The sequence below is a fragment of the Eutrema salsugineum genome, unplaced genomic scaffold (genome assembly GCF_000478725.1).
Source record: "Eutrema salsugineum unplaced genomic scaffold, Eutsalg1_0 scaffold_15, whole genome shotgun sequence".
Lineage (NCBI taxonomy): Eukaryota > Viridiplantae > Streptophyta > Magnoliopsida > Brassicales > Brassicaceae > Eutrema > Eutrema salsugineum.
In genome coordinates, this window is record NW_006256867.1 from 130712 (window position 1) to 144944 (window position 14233).

Consider the following 14233-nt stretch of genomic DNA (forward strand, 5'->3'; position numbering starts at 1 on the left):
ACTTGTTCATGAATTCGAAGCTAAGTCATTGACTGACGAAGAGGGTCTGTGATTTGGAAACTGAATCTCAACTATGAACCGAGAACACAATAGATGAGAAAGAAGTTGTGTCTGAGGAAAATAGATTTGAACCAAGTCATATCTTCTTCTTCTTGTGAGTTCCTCTACAGGTATCATATCTCTGAGATATCACGGAAAATACTTTACCAATACATACATCTCTCGAATTTACTCAAAGAACAAACAGACAAAATATAGAAAGAATCCCTTGTTTACTGTGACCAAATCTAATGCTCGAACGATGCTCTATGTGTCACCTTACTGCATAATGGCTCTGAGTGCATCTTTCACGTATTTGTACTTGAATTCAAAGCCGAGCTCTTTGGCTCTTACAGGTAGAACCTTCTGTCCTTCAAGAACCACAGTGGAACCTTCTCCGAGCAAAGCTTTGAGTGCAAAGTCAGGAACTGGTAGCCATGATGGTCGACCAAGAACGATCCCTAGCTCCTGGCACATCTCCCCAAGCCTAACCGGGTTTGGCGCAGTCCCATTTATAACTCCTACAACGACCAACACCAGTTGCAGTCTACTTTAGCGTTTGACTTAGATGAGTCTAGCAAGTATTTATGTATGTATGTTGCTACCTTGATAGGATGGTTTAGTGAGGGCCTCATAGATTAGATTCACCAAGTCATCCACGTGAATCCAAGAGAACCTACTCAGTGAATTAGGCAAGAATGGTCGTAAGATTCGGAGGGAGGGGGCAAGAGATGACCAGAAAAAAGAATTCGAGTTTACCATTGTTGTCCTGAACCCAGAGGTCCTCCAGCAAACATTCGGAAAAAGGGTATCATCATGGCTACAATGCAAAAAAAAAGACTTGCATGATCAGCAGAGAAATTTAGGTCCTTCACGAACGCATTTCATTAGGGTTTGAGAGCAAGAGAGAGAATACGTACCTAAAGCCCCACCATCTTTTCCCAGAACAACACCAATGCGGATAAGTGCTACTCTTACATCCTTATTCGCTTTCAGTGCTGTTGCTTCCCATTCTCTGCAAACCTAAGTACACAAGTACATATTTTATCAACGTAGCAACATTCTTTGCACATAGAGTTAGATTGACATCTATCACCGCCAAGTACAGGCTCTTTCACCGTCACGTTCATGAACCAAAACCGCCAAAAAAAAGGGATTAAGACTTTGCAAGGGAATTTATTCGAGGACGTTTACCTCTGAAAGATAATCATTCCCTGATGGACTCGTTTCATTGAATACTCCTGTCTCACTGGTACCTGAGAGTGTAAAGCCCGTTAGGATTCTTATTGACATGATCAGATTCACGAGTATGAAACTTTGTTTGACTCGGCATAAGATTGTGACAGACCATAGTAACCAACAGCTGTAGCGCTAACTAGAACGGTAGGTCGAGCCTCCACAGGTGATTTATTTATCAACTCAACAACCTTCATGAAGTTTCAAACAATAAGACATATCTTTTAATTACAAGAACTACCAAAACGCAGCTTGGAGCTACAATAAAATCAGAAAAGTCGTTAACCACTAACTTTAGAGGTGACACGGACTCGGCTGTCCTTAATCTCTTTCTTGATCTGCATAGCAAGCAAATATATCAGAAGGTAAAAGAGTAAAACCATCAATTAAACTTTAGAGGAACGTGAAAGAAGAAACTGACCTCAGGAGACCACCTTGTGCTAATAGGCAGTCCAGCCAAGTTCACAACAGCAGTTGAGCCTTGTATGCAGTTTCTCCACTCGGGTTCTTCTGCAATCACAATACCCGGGAAGTCCTTGGCTGAAAAAGTCCAACAAGAAGTAGATGATGAATCAGATCAACGATTGGATAAGATAAGTAAGTAATCACAGACAAGTGTATTTATGATCCTAGTTGAAATAGAAGCAGAACAGTCATTACCTTCTTACCCGGAAATATATGCTCAGCTTTGGATTTAGTGCGCGTTAAGACACGGATAGAGTGATTATCTGCGGAATGAATAAAGAACAAACCCATTTAAGAAACACTTGAATACCAGTAGAACCAACTCTCATTTGCATCAAAATTGAAAAAAAAAATATAATTGGATTGAACAAAGGGTGTAAAGTCATAACAAAGTCTGAATGTGTGTCATCACTATATAAGCAAAGAAGAAGAATACCAGCTCGAAGTCTCTGAACCAATCGTCTTCCGATAAATCCAGTTGCTCCAGTTACTGACACTGTCATCTGATTTTCCTGGGAAAACCAAACCAAAAAAAAAGAAAAAATCTCTCTGGTGAACATCCATCCACGTTTGGATAGGGACTTTGATATTTCAAAACTTTGTTCTTAGGGTCAAACGATGTCTATGGACTTTTCTAGTTCAAAATGTATAATCTAATGCAATGGGTTCAGGTAAAAAATGGAGAATTTGAATGAAATACCTTCTGGGATATATCGGAACTACACAGAACCATGAACCTCCTTGTCCCTGGCGTCTAAAAACAATGTAAACAATCAAAACACTGATTTTGAAATCCCACAAGGAGAATGTTTACACACACGAAAAAAGATAGCAAAATTGCGTACGGAGAAAGGTGGATGAACGAAACGAGCAGATGAGAAAGCGAAGGAGGAGGAAAGAGACGTTGGTGAGCAGAGAAGCTCCATCGTTTCGCTGATTTGATTTGATCGCTAACAGTGAGTGAATGGTAGAGAGACACATACATATGGGAAGAGAGAGACTGAAAGAGAGAGCCAAATCAACAGGGCCATTAGTGGGCTTTCACAATTAAATCTAAATAAAATATATGGGCCGTTTCTGGCCCATAAGTGAATCTCATGTTTTAATCTATGAAAAATGTTCGTCTAGAGTGAGAGACAGAGAGGAAGAGAGAGAGAAAGAGAGAGATGGCGGCGATGCAGTGGTGCGGCGCGATGGCGCGACGGATTATGATGACGCAGCGTACGTCTGCAGCATTGACTTCTTCGGTGAGGTATTCGTCGTTATCTCCGGCGTCTGCAGCTCCGGCAGCATCGGAGATGAATCTGTGCGGGAGAGGGGATAAGAAGACGAAGAAGGGGAAAAGGTTCAAAGGATCGTACGGAAATTCGAGAGGGAAGAAGCAGAAGATGATCGAGAGAATCAAAGACAAGCTCGAGGTTCCCAGGTCTACTCCTTGGCCTCTCCCTTTCAAGCTCATCTGAAAGTTTCTCCTCTTAGGGTTTTCTCGTTTGCCACAAAAAAATGTTGCCTTTAGTGGTGAATCACCAGTTCTTAAAACCGTCTGTATACTTCTTTTTCATGAATCGTTGAATACAAACATCATCTGCATTCATGATCTGTATTTTTGTTTGATACGTTTTTTGGCGCTTTAGAGGCTCAAAATTACCCCTCTTTTTGACTGATCTAGCTTCACTTGGGATCAGAATCTCTTGGGATCCAATTCAGGTTTTTGGTTTTCAGCATTAGTTCATAAGAGCTACAGAGATCAATACTGTGAGCTGTTTAATTGGCTTTTACTTCTCTTTTGGTATGAATGTGTGTAAAATGAAAGTCAAATCATGATCGTTTGGATGAATCGATAGTTGAATGTAGGATAACAAACTTTGGCTTGAGAGACCAGTTGATTGAAAACCAGTCTTTTTGCATATCGCACTTGATAATGCTGATAACTCGTTTGGTCTCACTGAATGTTTTTATTCGCATTATGACAAGAGGTCTGAGAGTTTCATGGTCTAGCTTCCTGTTTTGTTGTTTGAAGATTTTTTTCCAAGTTATCATATTGAGTGAATATGATCATATATATATATATATATTGCGATCTGGAAATTAGAATTAGTTCGACAGATTTTTTCCTTTTTCTTTCGTAGCTGCTGCTATTGATCATAGTTTTTTTTTTTGGGGTAAAATGTAAAGAATCTTGGCTGTTCTTTTATTTGAGTTTTTTTTTTGAATTTGGATTCTATCATCTGTAGGTTCTCTATGAGTCTGCTTTTATTTTTCCATATTAGTTTCAAAAGATTGTGTTGTTTAACGAATACAGAAGTTACCTCTGTGTATGGTTTCACTAAATTTTAGGTGTTTTCAATTCTAAAACGACAGTGTTTAGAAACCGATAGTTCTTTTGGGCTCATTGGGGTCTAGAATAGTAGTTCATATTGGACTTGGCAAAGCGCATGAATCGTAAAGAAAATCGTAACCGTAATGAGATTTTGGTCAAGAGTTGATAATTCGATATCACATCACCAAGAAGACATCAGAATTAGATAATTCTCTGTTTCCAAAAACCCCCAATAAAGTAATACAAACAGATAGAACCCCTTAAAGCTTAGTCCAGCTGCGGAAACATCACCTAAGAAATCTTTTTCATCAAACATCAAAACCAACAAGAACCCACCTAAAAGATTTACACACAAACCTCAGAAACCATTTTTTATATAAACGTGTTGCATTATTAAAAAAGCGTGGCCATGCTTTTCTTCCAGCTAAGTGATTTCCGAGTTGCAGGAAGCGGAGGCGTGAAGCTCAGACCAAACATCTCCTTCATAGCTCTTCCTTGCTCCACGAACCTAACGAGCTTCGCTACGACGGCTGCACTTTCCACCGTGTGGATTAAGTCCTTGGGCTTACTCCAGAGCTGGTTAGCCAGCTGCAACCTCCGCCGTCTCGAGTTCACATCAATCCCAAACTTCTCGTAAAGTCTCTTCCTTTCTTCTCCAGAAAACCTCTTTCCGACCAGCTTGCTTAGCATCCGTCTCTCCTTCTGAAGCGCCTTCAGACTACAACAAAAACCAAAACGAGCGGTTAACAAAACATTACCTGTCTATAGCGCAAATGCTAAAAAGTACCTTGAAGCTACTGTGAGTGTTTGTCCTCTTTCGAAGGCTTGGTTCCCCTGAGAGAAGCTTTCTTTCATAAAGGAGAGCCTCCTTAGCTCTACTCGGATGTATATCGAATCCGCTTGATCTCCCGTGAAGAGCAAGAAGAAGTATGTTCTATGCACCAACGAGACATGACATGTCTGCCACAGCCCTAAAATTTGTTCTCTTTGTCTGTCGAACTCCTCCGACCAGTTCGTCATTGTCCCAGACTCTTCTTTCTCCATAGCGTCCAGACCGATGTTCTTTTCTATTTTCCCTGAATTCTCAGGATCCGAAACCTGAAACGCAAAGCTTAAGTCAGAGGTTGAATCATATTAGATTTGAATACGTGGTTTGACACAGAAGTTGAATACCATCTCCTTGAGTCCTTCAACAAATGACCGGATGCTGGTGATACCTCCATCATCTCCCACCATTGGTGTTCCAACGCTGTGTGCCTCAGTGGAATCGCTTCCGCGAGAGGACATTGAATCATTCCTCAACAACTTCCTACCCGAACCGAACTCTAAATCAGGAAACGCAACACCATGACCCTCCGGTCTTCCAGGGTAGTCCATCTCCAGGGCATCAGGAGGAGTGCTTGTGCCTGGCACGGTATCTCCGCGGCTCCAACTCTTCCTCACCCTGACGCTTCTAACACTTGATGCATTCCTGTTTTGCGCGAGACCTGTTCCACCGTTTGCCGCTGCACTGTGGCCCACATGTGTTTCTGCGTCTGTCCTTCCTTCATCATTGTTAATAATGTCACTGGCTGATTCTTCCATCTCAATGCATTGTACTTCTTTGCAGTATTCTTCTGATTGATCTCCTGTTCGATCAGGCGACGATTCCTCCTCCAGATCCTCGTCAGAGTGAGACCTATCTGGAGCTCTTGCCGTCGACAGAGGCGTTGACGTGCCATCTGTTATGAAACTGGTCCTGTCAGGATCAACCACGCCTGATGTCTCTGACACTGAAACATCCTCCCATTTGTTGGTACGGTTACGGAAATGCGGAGTTCCAGCCTTTGAAAGAGAGGAAAAAATTAAGCAATCGGTTGCGCTAAAAACGCCATCAAATCTAAAGAGCTTATCCGATTATTGGATCATATGTCGATTGAACTGAGATACCTTCGAAGACTCATCATGTTCGACCATCCTCATGAAATCTTCAAGCCGAGATTGAGCAAGATCCCGCTGTTTAGTCATTTCTGCGAGCTGCTTCTCCATCTGCACAACATCAAACCTTAGTCAGAAGAAACCCAACTATCCCAAAATCAACATAGCACAAAAAAGGATCTGTAGAAATTACTTCTGGGGTTTCATTAAAGCACACACCTTTTGTATCTGAAGATCTTTCTTTCTCAGCGCAACCCCACAATCGCAGCTTGAGGTGGCAGGGGCTGGGTTCCTCAGCTCGCTCTCGAGCCTGGCCAGCTCACGCTGTAGTTGCTTCACCAAAGCCTTGTCTGACATGACAACATTGATCTGTGCCTTCGTGGTGACTTCCTTGGCACAGCAGGCAAACAAGAGCGTGTTTCTAGTCTGCTCCACATGGCTCCTTGCTGGACTAAGCGTGCATACTATTGCGGTTCTGGCATTGCCCCCCAAGCACGGCTGAAGAATGCGTGTGAGCTTGGAGTCTCGATAGTTGATGTGTCCTTGTCTTCCCTTGCTGCATCATGTTGACAGTCTTTATATTAATGCACATTAAGTTTGAGAAAGACAAATACAGATTCTTGTAAAACACGTCTTTTGTTTGGTCAATGTATCTGTGGCATATGGTACAAGTAGTACGGTTAAGTGTCAGCCAAAGTATCACTTCCACACCTGAGTTTGCGTATCACAGTTCCTAGAGTCAGCAAACTTCGATTAATATGGCAACCCTCCTTAAGTCTTGCACCAGCTGATAAAGCCTGCGATGCGCGCTCGCTCCCCGCTAAATCAATGAAATTCTGTACATAAGAAACAATGAGCACAAACAAGATGATTCGGCAAAGCTTACTATGTTATGAACCAATGTAGATAAAGCATATGAGTACATACCACACTCGCCATGAGAGTGGTTGAGTTTTCTTTGCCTAAGAACTCACGAGCAGAGCTTTCAACTGTCTACAAAAAGTTAACAATTTAGGTAAGACACTAAGTAAAAAAAGAGGGGAATCTTTGACCCTTATAAAGTGATAGAATAGAGGTTTACTAGTTTGATAATTTGATGAGATCTTGAACTTCTCTCATTCAATGAGGTTTCACCAATCTTCCGCTGCGCTGCAATAAGTACAACAAGGAAACGTGACAAGAGATTCTATTCAGGCAACACTATCAACTGATCGTAGAAATGGAAAATCGGTGGACTTTCTGAGGTTATTACCTTCACAAACAGAGATAAGATCCTTCAAATGGTTCCAGTCTCTCAGGATTTCCTCTGTGGTTTTTTCAACGACGGCCCCTTTCTAAATAGCAGAAAAAAACACTAGAAGAGTCACGCAAGATTTATTACATAAAAGATTTCGCAATAAGAAGAAAAACAACAATCTTCACCTCAGGGTCATCTCGTAGCCTCAGTGGTGTACTATCCGGGCTAAGAAGATCTCGTATGGCCTCATTGTAGATCTCTATAGCCGAAAATTTCACAACAAACGCCCGATCTTCATGCTGCAACGTCCAGTGCAATCAGTGAAAAAGAAGAATACATAACAAAGTAGTATGGGTAAAATATCAGACTTGAATTTTTAGCAGTACCTTAAATATATAGTCAAATATGTCAGCCACAGCATACTCAGTTATACCAGTCATGGTGTATGTCTTTCCACTGCTCGTCTGACCATATGCGAAAATACTAGCTGGGAAACAATAATTATTGAATCACTTAGCTTTTGAAGCTATCGATTTCTACGTCATCACAACAATTGAGGAAGCTTACAGTTGATTCCTTTGACAACCGAGAGAGCAACTTCCTTGGGGCCATCCTCGTAGACTTGTCTGGTTGGGCATTCTCCTCGGTACACTCTATCTGTCACCAAAATGTCAAAAGAGCATCCACAAATCAACTAATGGATATGACAAGCTTGAAAATCAAGGAGACAACGCCGGGTAAAATTAAGTTTATGTAAGAAGTTAGAACATTGCAAATTATGCACTGTCAACAAAAGATGATACCATAAAATAGTTTTGGATGAAAGGTAAGATTTTCGGGATCAGGAGCAGTAGATACTTGTTTAATGTATCAAAGAAACCAAAAAACTGAAGCTGATTTAGGTACATTGAAGAGATTAAACTACAAACACCACTGTAATTCTTACCAAATGAGTATGCAGAAGGAAAAGTTGAGCCTTCACGCAACGTGTTTCTGTATAATACGGTGGTGTCATTGATGCATTCCCAATCTGCAGCTTCATTAGCCAAGATCTCTTTCTCGTTGAGAGGTCTCAGTCTCACCAGAACCAATATCTTCTCTTCCCGGGCAATAGGCACCTGTGTCTTATCCATTTTCTTCAGCTCTTCTCCAGCAATCGCTCCCATCGGTCACTTGTCAGACTACAACGATGAACAATGAGTTCTATAAGCAGAGGAAACTCGAACTCGTTTTCCTGAAACAGTTCAGACGTTAATTTGGATGGATTTGCAAAATTCCATTCATATTTTAGCGACTGCTGAAAGATTTGAAGAGCAGAATAGCTCTGAAAAGAGACCAAAAGAGTCCTGATTTTCCAACTAACACAACCATTAAGAAATGATAAAGCTCAGACATCTCACCTTACCAAACCAGAGACAAGAGGTTAACACAAGAAGCATGCCTAGAAAAAGCCCTTAGTGTTCCCCTAAAGAAGAGAAAATTTGAATAATTCCACAAAGCAAACTCATAATGTCAAAGAATGTCGATTGCACTGAAATTAAACACCGGACTCCAAATTTTCTTCAACTCACAACTTAAACAGAAAGAAAAAGAAACCGAAAGAGAGATGACTTATTACTTATTAACAGGGATACTGTTATTAGAATATCAACGACAGAGTTTACTTAGAAGGTGATCAACCTTTTAACTGAAGAACAAACAAAAAAGATTACCGACTTTTTTTCAGTAGTGGTCACCCACTATGCTTGAAAACGAAGTCATGCATCATCAATCTAAAGTTTCTTTAATGGAACAATAAGTAATAAATGGCCCCACAAACCACCCTTCTCTGTTGAAATGCATAATATAGTATAAAGGAAAAGGAAGAACTAAAAAAAAGGAAAAGCTATCATATTCTAAGTACTTTGATTGTAATCTTACACACGCAAAAGCAGACAGAAAAAGATAGAATTTATATTTTAATTGTTGTATCCACAAGTCTTTCTTACCAGTGCATCTGAGTTATCTCTTTAACAATCCAAAATGTAACAAAAGAAACATTAAAAATGATAATTTAAAATAATATTTGATTTGACTCGCTCGAATGTAAAATAATCTAAAATAAGCATCTCCATCTTAACACTAAACCCTAAATCTTCTATTGTTCATCACATAATGTGTGTAAACAAAGTAACAAACAAATGTATATTTTGCGTCAAGATGTTGAAAATATGGGTATTGCATTTACATAGAGAGAGGGCCTATACCTTGTTGAGTTGTCTTCTTCCCCAAAGTGATGTCGTGTCTGTAGAAGCTCTAGTCTGAAACATACCACCACAGATTTCAGCATTAATAAACACGTAGAATTGATTTTGAGGGTGTAATCGGAGATTCAATATCCCCAAAAATATAGTATCTGAATCTATCAAGCAAATCCAGATAAAATGCCGAAGTGTTCTCCAACAAAAAAAACTACCAAAAATAGCAATCTCGATCTAAGAAAATAGGGGATAAGTAATTAAAACGGAGATAAAATTCCAAGCTTCAACAAGCTGGGGAAAAACCCTCAAAAGAAAATGAAGGTTTCGCCCAAAATCAGAAATCGGAGAAGAAAAATTTGAGAAATCTAGGACCCGATGAAACAATGGGATTGGAAAATCGATGTCGAACCCAGGATCTCTAACAGTAGTGCGAAAAATCCGGAGAGAAAGAGATACATAGAAAGAGAATCACAGTACCCTTCATCTTCGTCTTCTACTCAATCCTGGTGCTGCGTCGTCGTGTTCCTCTGCCTGATGATTTCCTCTATCTCTCTCTCTAAAAAGTCTCCATGGGCTCTCTCTCTCTCACACACTGTCACTCTCACTCAAGGAGGGACCAATGGGGGCATTGATTTGGTCCCGCAAATCTCTCGTAGGCAGGGAGGCGCCTCTCTCTCTCACACTCCTTTTTTTTTCTATTTCCTTTGAGCCGAGAGAGAGAGAGAGAGTGCGGTGGAAGGAAGATACCATTTGAAAATTCCTATTTTACCCCTGGAACGTTGTCGGGAATCTGAGAAAGCTGCCACGTGCATTAAAAGCAATGGCCGTTCGCTTTTTTTTCCCCTTCAATTTATTGTTCCCGATCTTCTCATTTACTTACACAACTGACACGTGTCACAAGGCCCGCTGCTTTAAAATAGCCGTTGAAAGGTCCGTAGCCCAAAGGTTTTATGGAGACGAGGACTCTCTCCACGATAAAGAGTTTTCCCTTCTTGTTGACGAGTCCTTAAAACTGTACTGATATCCCATTTTACCGAACAAACGTGAAATTAAGTAAAAGAGATAGCGAAAATCACGGATCGCTTTTCTCCTTTTTGTCGGTCCATTTATCATATAGTATAAGTATTTGCATGCACATATTAACAAAATTAAACCAAAACGAAACCGCAGATAAAGTCAAAAGCCATAAACCCTATCCACTGTAATTAATGCCCCATGTGCTTAATTCGTAAGATAATTACATTAAAATTTATCATCCCAATTTACACAAACTAAAATTTCACTCTAAATTCTGACACCAATGTATAACTAACTTGACATAACTTTATAAATGTTTGACTATGGTGCCCCATTTTATAGAGTTAATAAAACATTTATGTATGACATGAAATTTATTCATGCACACCAGTGTATGGGCTTACACACAAAAGCCCGTTATTCTATGGATTTCAAGACCCAAAACTATGGGCACATAATTTTTGCGTATTTGAACGTTGAGAGACAAAGGGAAAAGGACGATTGTGCGGGGATGATGAAGCAGCTAAGGTGGGTATCGTTAACAATTTGGGACACCCATTTGTTTCCATCGTTTGAATTATTTCTTTTACAATTACAAGATTATTTACATGGACGATTCTATAACATATAGTTTTACATTTCTACAAATATTTCCGACAAACGGGTTTTACATACATCACATTTTGTGATAGATAATTTTACCTTTGATATGTGAAACTATTATGAATGACTACTTACGCGGTTTCGCCAAGCTACATATTGCACAAAAAAGGAGAGAGGTGCAAACAGCAAATTTATACCATAACTAGTACGGATAACATTACCACAAGGTCCACAACCATGGACAATCAAGATATAAAAAGGCTATTAAACTCTATAAATATCTAGATCATTGATTGGACCGACGAAAAAAAAAAATCTTTCCAATAAATTGGATTTTTATATTTTAGTCAAAATCGAATATTTGGGACATAATAGGGAAACTGGAAAAAACAAACTTACTTGGAAACGACAAATTACTTCTTCACCACCAAATTCAATGGCTGTTGATGCTTTTGACCCTACCTTTTACTTCTTCTTCTTCTTTCAATTTCTCGTGTGGCCCTTATTTCTTTCCTCCTGTTAATATTTCTTACCTAAAACTAGCCTATCGTACAACACTCTACTTCTGTACAACCAATTATATAAAAAAAAAAGCTTGGAATTGATTACGAATTGCCAGATATATTAGACATTTCCATGGACGAGAAGAGATGAACTCCAACATTCTACAAACTCAACAAAATGAAGGAAACAGCACTTACAGTTCTTTTGTCTAGTCTACTGAAGTCTCTCCTTTGCCATGGGGTCCCTAGACTCTGACCCTATCTTAGATTTATTATACTGTATCATTTTCCTTTTGTCCTTTAGATAGACTTTTCAATTATGGAACAATTTATTTCGAAAAAAAAAAGTTTTAGTGTAACATTATATTATTAAGTATTTCTGACATTATAAATTTGTGCAATAGAAACTATGTGAGATAATCCGACTCTATTTATTATATCAAAGGGGGAGTCTTATAAATACTTAAGGCTCTAAAGTAGGAGTAAAATGTTCATACAACTCAAAGCTTCCTTAGCCAAAGTGATAAAAAAAAAAAAGAGACATAATGAAGAAAAAAAGGGATAAAAGCATACAGTATGAATCGTTTTTTTGTCACTATATAAAATTTGTTTCATATAGCACTCATTATTTTAAAATCGACCTAAAATACGTCTAATTTTTAAAAAAATTTTAAAATGGATAGTTGTTTTTTTTTGTCACTATTTTAGGTCTAGTGTCGACTATACAATCAGTTCGTTGAGAGAAAAAATATGTGTCAAAAGTAAACGGGAGATAGAGCGAGTACACAAAAGTTGCTACTCTCAACGTCTGGTAAGTCCATCATATTTATTATATATCTGCTTCTGTCTCTCTCTCTCTGCTTCCCTCCATTGCCCTAAAAAAGGAAGCTGCTTCATCGTATCCTTAACCCAATATCTACAGCTTCCTTTAATCAATCAAATTTCTTTTCCGTCAACAATCGGAATCTGGGTTTGACAGAAGATGCAAACTTTGCAAGTGGGTTTAATCGTCCAAAGATAACGAGAATCGTGAGTTTATATATATTTTTAAAAAATCATGCGAATTTTGTGCGATGCCTGTGAGAACGCCGCCGCAATCGTCTTCTGCGCCGCCGACGAAGCTGCCCTCTGTTGCTCATGCGACGAAAAAGTAACTTACTTTATCTGAAACATCTCTTACCTCAACCAATGCAAAAAGTTTGAAACTTTCGAGGCAATTCCTATCTGCAGTGCTAAATTTATAGATTGCGGGGTTTTTTGTAACTCGAAGATGGCCAAAAAGCTGTATCAATTCAGTAAATTAAGCGGTTTCTGATTCAACAATAGATGTTCTCTGGTTGCGTTTTCATTCTTAACGATCATATATGTTCATCAACACTAGATTTGAGTGACTTTGTATTGTAATGTATGTCTTTAGTGTTTGCACTTTGCATATTGCATTCGCTTGTGACAACACTTTACAGTCACTCTATTGCAGCTCTAAGAGATCTGAAATGTGTTTGATTGAGAAGTGTGTTCATAAGAATAGATATCAATTGTCTTATAACTTGTAAGAGAGAAACATATTGTTTGTTGGCTTCAGGTTCATATGTGCAACAAGCTGGCTAGTCGACATGTACGTGTAGGCTTGGCTGATCCAAGCAATGCCCCAAGCTGTGACATTTGCGAAAATGCACCAGGTATTGATCCTCTCTCTTTTCTTTGAGGTATAAAGAAAAAAAAAGAGATTTTGGTGTTTCTGAGTCGCTTGCTTGTTTTCATCGATGAGCAGCCTTCTTTTACTGTGAGACAGACGGTAGTTCCCTTTGTCTACAATGTGACATGGTTGTACATGTTGGCGGCAAGAGAACGCACAAGCGGTTTCTATTGCTGAGACAGAGGATTGAGGTTTGTATTTTGATATCAGTTTTGAGGATCTTGAAGCATTCTTGATCTGTGATCTTTTGAGTATATTCTTTACAATGTGTTGTTGTTTTCTTCATAGTTTCCAGGCGATAAGCCTAATCACGCCGATGAACTGGGATTACGGTGCAAGGAGGCAAACCGTCAAAAGGTTTCATCCGGTCGCGGTCAAGAATTAAATGGGAATGGTGATCACAATATGATCGATCTTAACTCCAACCCTCAAAGAGTACACGAGCCTGGATCAAACCACCAAGTACGCGTATATAGAGGACCATAATCATGGCTCAATTTTTTGTTTTTCGGTGTTTTAAACTTTTTGTTTGTGTGTTTTGTTTTTCTTAAGGAGCAGGGTTTCGATGTAAATAGTGTAAACAATCATGATCCTGCTGGTGTGGTACCCGTTGGACGGTTAAAAGAGAGTCAGAAAGGTGATCACAGATACACAAGATCAAGTAGGAACCTTGTAAGCACGCAAGAACAAGGAAATATCTTGTGCGTTCTCTTTTAGTTTTGAAGAATTTAGCTTAAAGGGCTCAGAGGAAACGTTAAGATAAGTTAAGATCTGAAACAAAATGTCTTTTTCTTTATCTCTTCTCTTTTTTCTTTCTTTTGTGAATTGATCATTTAGATATAAAAAAACCTTGGAAGAGATTGTGTATAAACGATTCTTCATAAGTTATATCTTAATTCTTGATAGAACTATGCCTAATAGATCTCTCTGCCTAACTTTGTTGAGACCTCAACTCTGAGC

At 39.2% G+C, this 14233-nt stretch overlaps 4 protein-coding genes across 15 annotated transcripts; 2 read left to right on the forward strand and 2 right to left on the reverse strand.

Annotated features, from left to right (window-relative positions):
* Window positions 1-112: 112 nt before the first annotated feature.
* Window positions 113-2721, reverse strand: LOC18022006 (epimerase family protein SDR39U1 homolog, chloroplastic). Its single transcript, XM_006404505.2, has 12 exons — window positions 2586-2721; window positions 2441-2494; window positions 2177-2252; window positions 1944-2003; window positions 1697-1815; window positions 1569-1613; window positions 1388-1466; window positions 1234-1295; window positions 960-1062; window positions 799-859; window positions 645-715; window positions 113-560 (listed from the first exon to the last, which is right to left on the reverse strand). The coding sequence occupies exons 1-12, from the start codon at window positions 2664-2666 to the stop codon at window positions 319-321; spliced, it is 1053 nt and encodes a 350-aa protein (XP_006404568.1). The 5' UTR covers window positions 2667-2721; the 3' UTR covers window positions 113-318.
* A 139-nt stretch (window positions 2722-2860) lies between these two features.
* On the forward strand, window positions 2861-3384 carry LOC18022007 (30S ribosomal protein S31, mitochondrial). Its single transcript, XM_006404506.2, has one exon. The coding sequence runs from the start codon at window positions 2907-2909 to the stop codon at window positions 3201-3203; it is 297 nt and encodes a 98-aa protein (XP_006404569.1). The 5' UTR covers window positions 2861-2906; the 3' UTR covers window positions 3204-3384.
* Window positions 3385-4229: 845 nt separating this feature from the next.
* Window positions 4230-10159, reverse strand: LOC18022008 (kinesin-like protein KIN-7E). Of its 11 annotated transcripts, none has more exons than XM_024158356.1 (16): window positions 9932-10159; window positions 9461-9514; window positions 8615-8679; window positions 8161-8395; window positions 7782-7871; window positions 7601-7701; window positions 7400-7513; window positions 7230-7311; window positions 7059-7126; window positions 6905-6970; window positions 6689-6813; window positions 6197-6533; window positions 5990-6088; window positions 5234-5884; window positions 4848-5158; window positions 4230-4778 (listed from the first exon to the last, which is right to left on the reverse strand). In XM_024158356.1, the coding sequence occupies exons 4-16, from the start codon at window positions 8378-8380 to the stop codon at window positions 4454-4456; spliced, it is 2589 nt and encodes an 862-aa protein (XP_024014124.1). In that variant the 5' UTR covers window positions 8381-8395; window positions 8615-8679; window positions 9461-9514; window positions 9932-10159; the 3' UTR covers window positions 4230-4453. The 11 variants fall into 11 exon arrangements, with proteins under 11 accessions (XP_024014124.1, XP_024014127.1, XP_024014129.1 ...); XM_024158359.1 differs by having other exon boundaries at window positions 7601-7697; window positions 7782-7867; window positions 8161-8448; XM_024158361.1 differs by having other exon boundaries at window positions 7601-7697; window positions 8161-8448.
* A 2277-nt stretch (window positions 10160-12436) lies between these two features.
* LOC18022055 (B-box zinc finger protein 18) lies at window positions 12437-14209 on the forward strand. 2 transcript variants are annotated; one of them, XM_024158406.1, is made up of 5 exons: window positions 12437-12727; window positions 13160-13256; window positions 13349-13464; window positions 13562-13735; window positions 13832-14209. In XM_024158406.1, the coding sequence occupies exons 1-5, from the start codon at window positions 12635-12637 to the stop codon at window positions 13988-13990; spliced, it is 639 nt and encodes a 212-aa protein (XP_024014174.1). In that variant the 5' UTR covers window positions 12437-12634; the 3' UTR covers window positions 13991-14209. The 2 variants fall into 2 exon arrangements, with proteins under 2 accessions (XP_024014174.1, XP_006404571.1); XM_006404508.2 differs by having other exon boundaries at window positions 13826-14205.
* Window positions 14210-14233: the final 24 nt, after the last annotated feature.

Excerpts from the sequence above, each read along its gene's own strand:
- LOC18022006 (XM_006404505.2), bottom strand. The coding sequence starts at position 2,666 with ATGGAGCTTCTCTGCTCACCAACGTCTCTTTCCTCCTCCTTCGCTTTC. Across the intron at positions 2,495-2,585 it reads TCGTTCATCCACCTTTCTCC|ACGCCAGGGACAAGGAGGTT; the intron begins GTACGCAATTTT and ends CATTGTTTTTAG. Across the intron at positions 1,296-1,387 it reads TACAGCTGTTGGTTACTATG|GTACCAGTGAGACAGGAGTA; the intron begins GTCTGTCACAAT and ends TTACACTCTCAG.
- LOC18022007 (XM_006404506.2), top strand. The coding sequence starts at position 2,907 with ATGGCGGCGATGCAGTGGTGCGGCGCGATGGCGCGACGGATTATGATG.
- LOC18022008 (XM_024158354.1), bottom strand. The coding sequence starts at position 8,380 with ATGGGAGCGATTGCTGGAGAAGAGCTGAAGAAAATGGATAAGACACAG. Across the intron at positions 7,872-8,160 it reads TCCTTCTGCATACTCATTTG|ATAGAGTGTACCGAGGAGAA; the intron begins GTAAGAATTACA and ends TTTTGGTGACAG. Across the intron at positions 7,514-7,600 it reads TATTTGACTATATATTTAAG|CATGAAGATCGGGCGTTTGT; the intron begins GTACTGCTAAAA and ends TGGACGTTGCAG.
- LOC18022055 (XM_006404508.2), top strand. The coding sequence starts at position 12,635 with ATGCGAATTTTGTGCGATGCCTGTGAGAACGCCGCCGCAATCGTCTTC. Across the intron at positions 13,257-13,348 it reads CATTTGCGAAAATGCACCAG|CCTTCTTTTACTGTGAGACA; the intron begins GTATTGATCCTC and ends ATCGATGAGCAG. Across the intron at positions 13,736-13,825 it reads AGCCTGGATCAAACCACCAA|GAGCAGGGTTTCGATGTAAA; the intron begins GTACGCGTATAT and ends GTTTTTCTTAAG.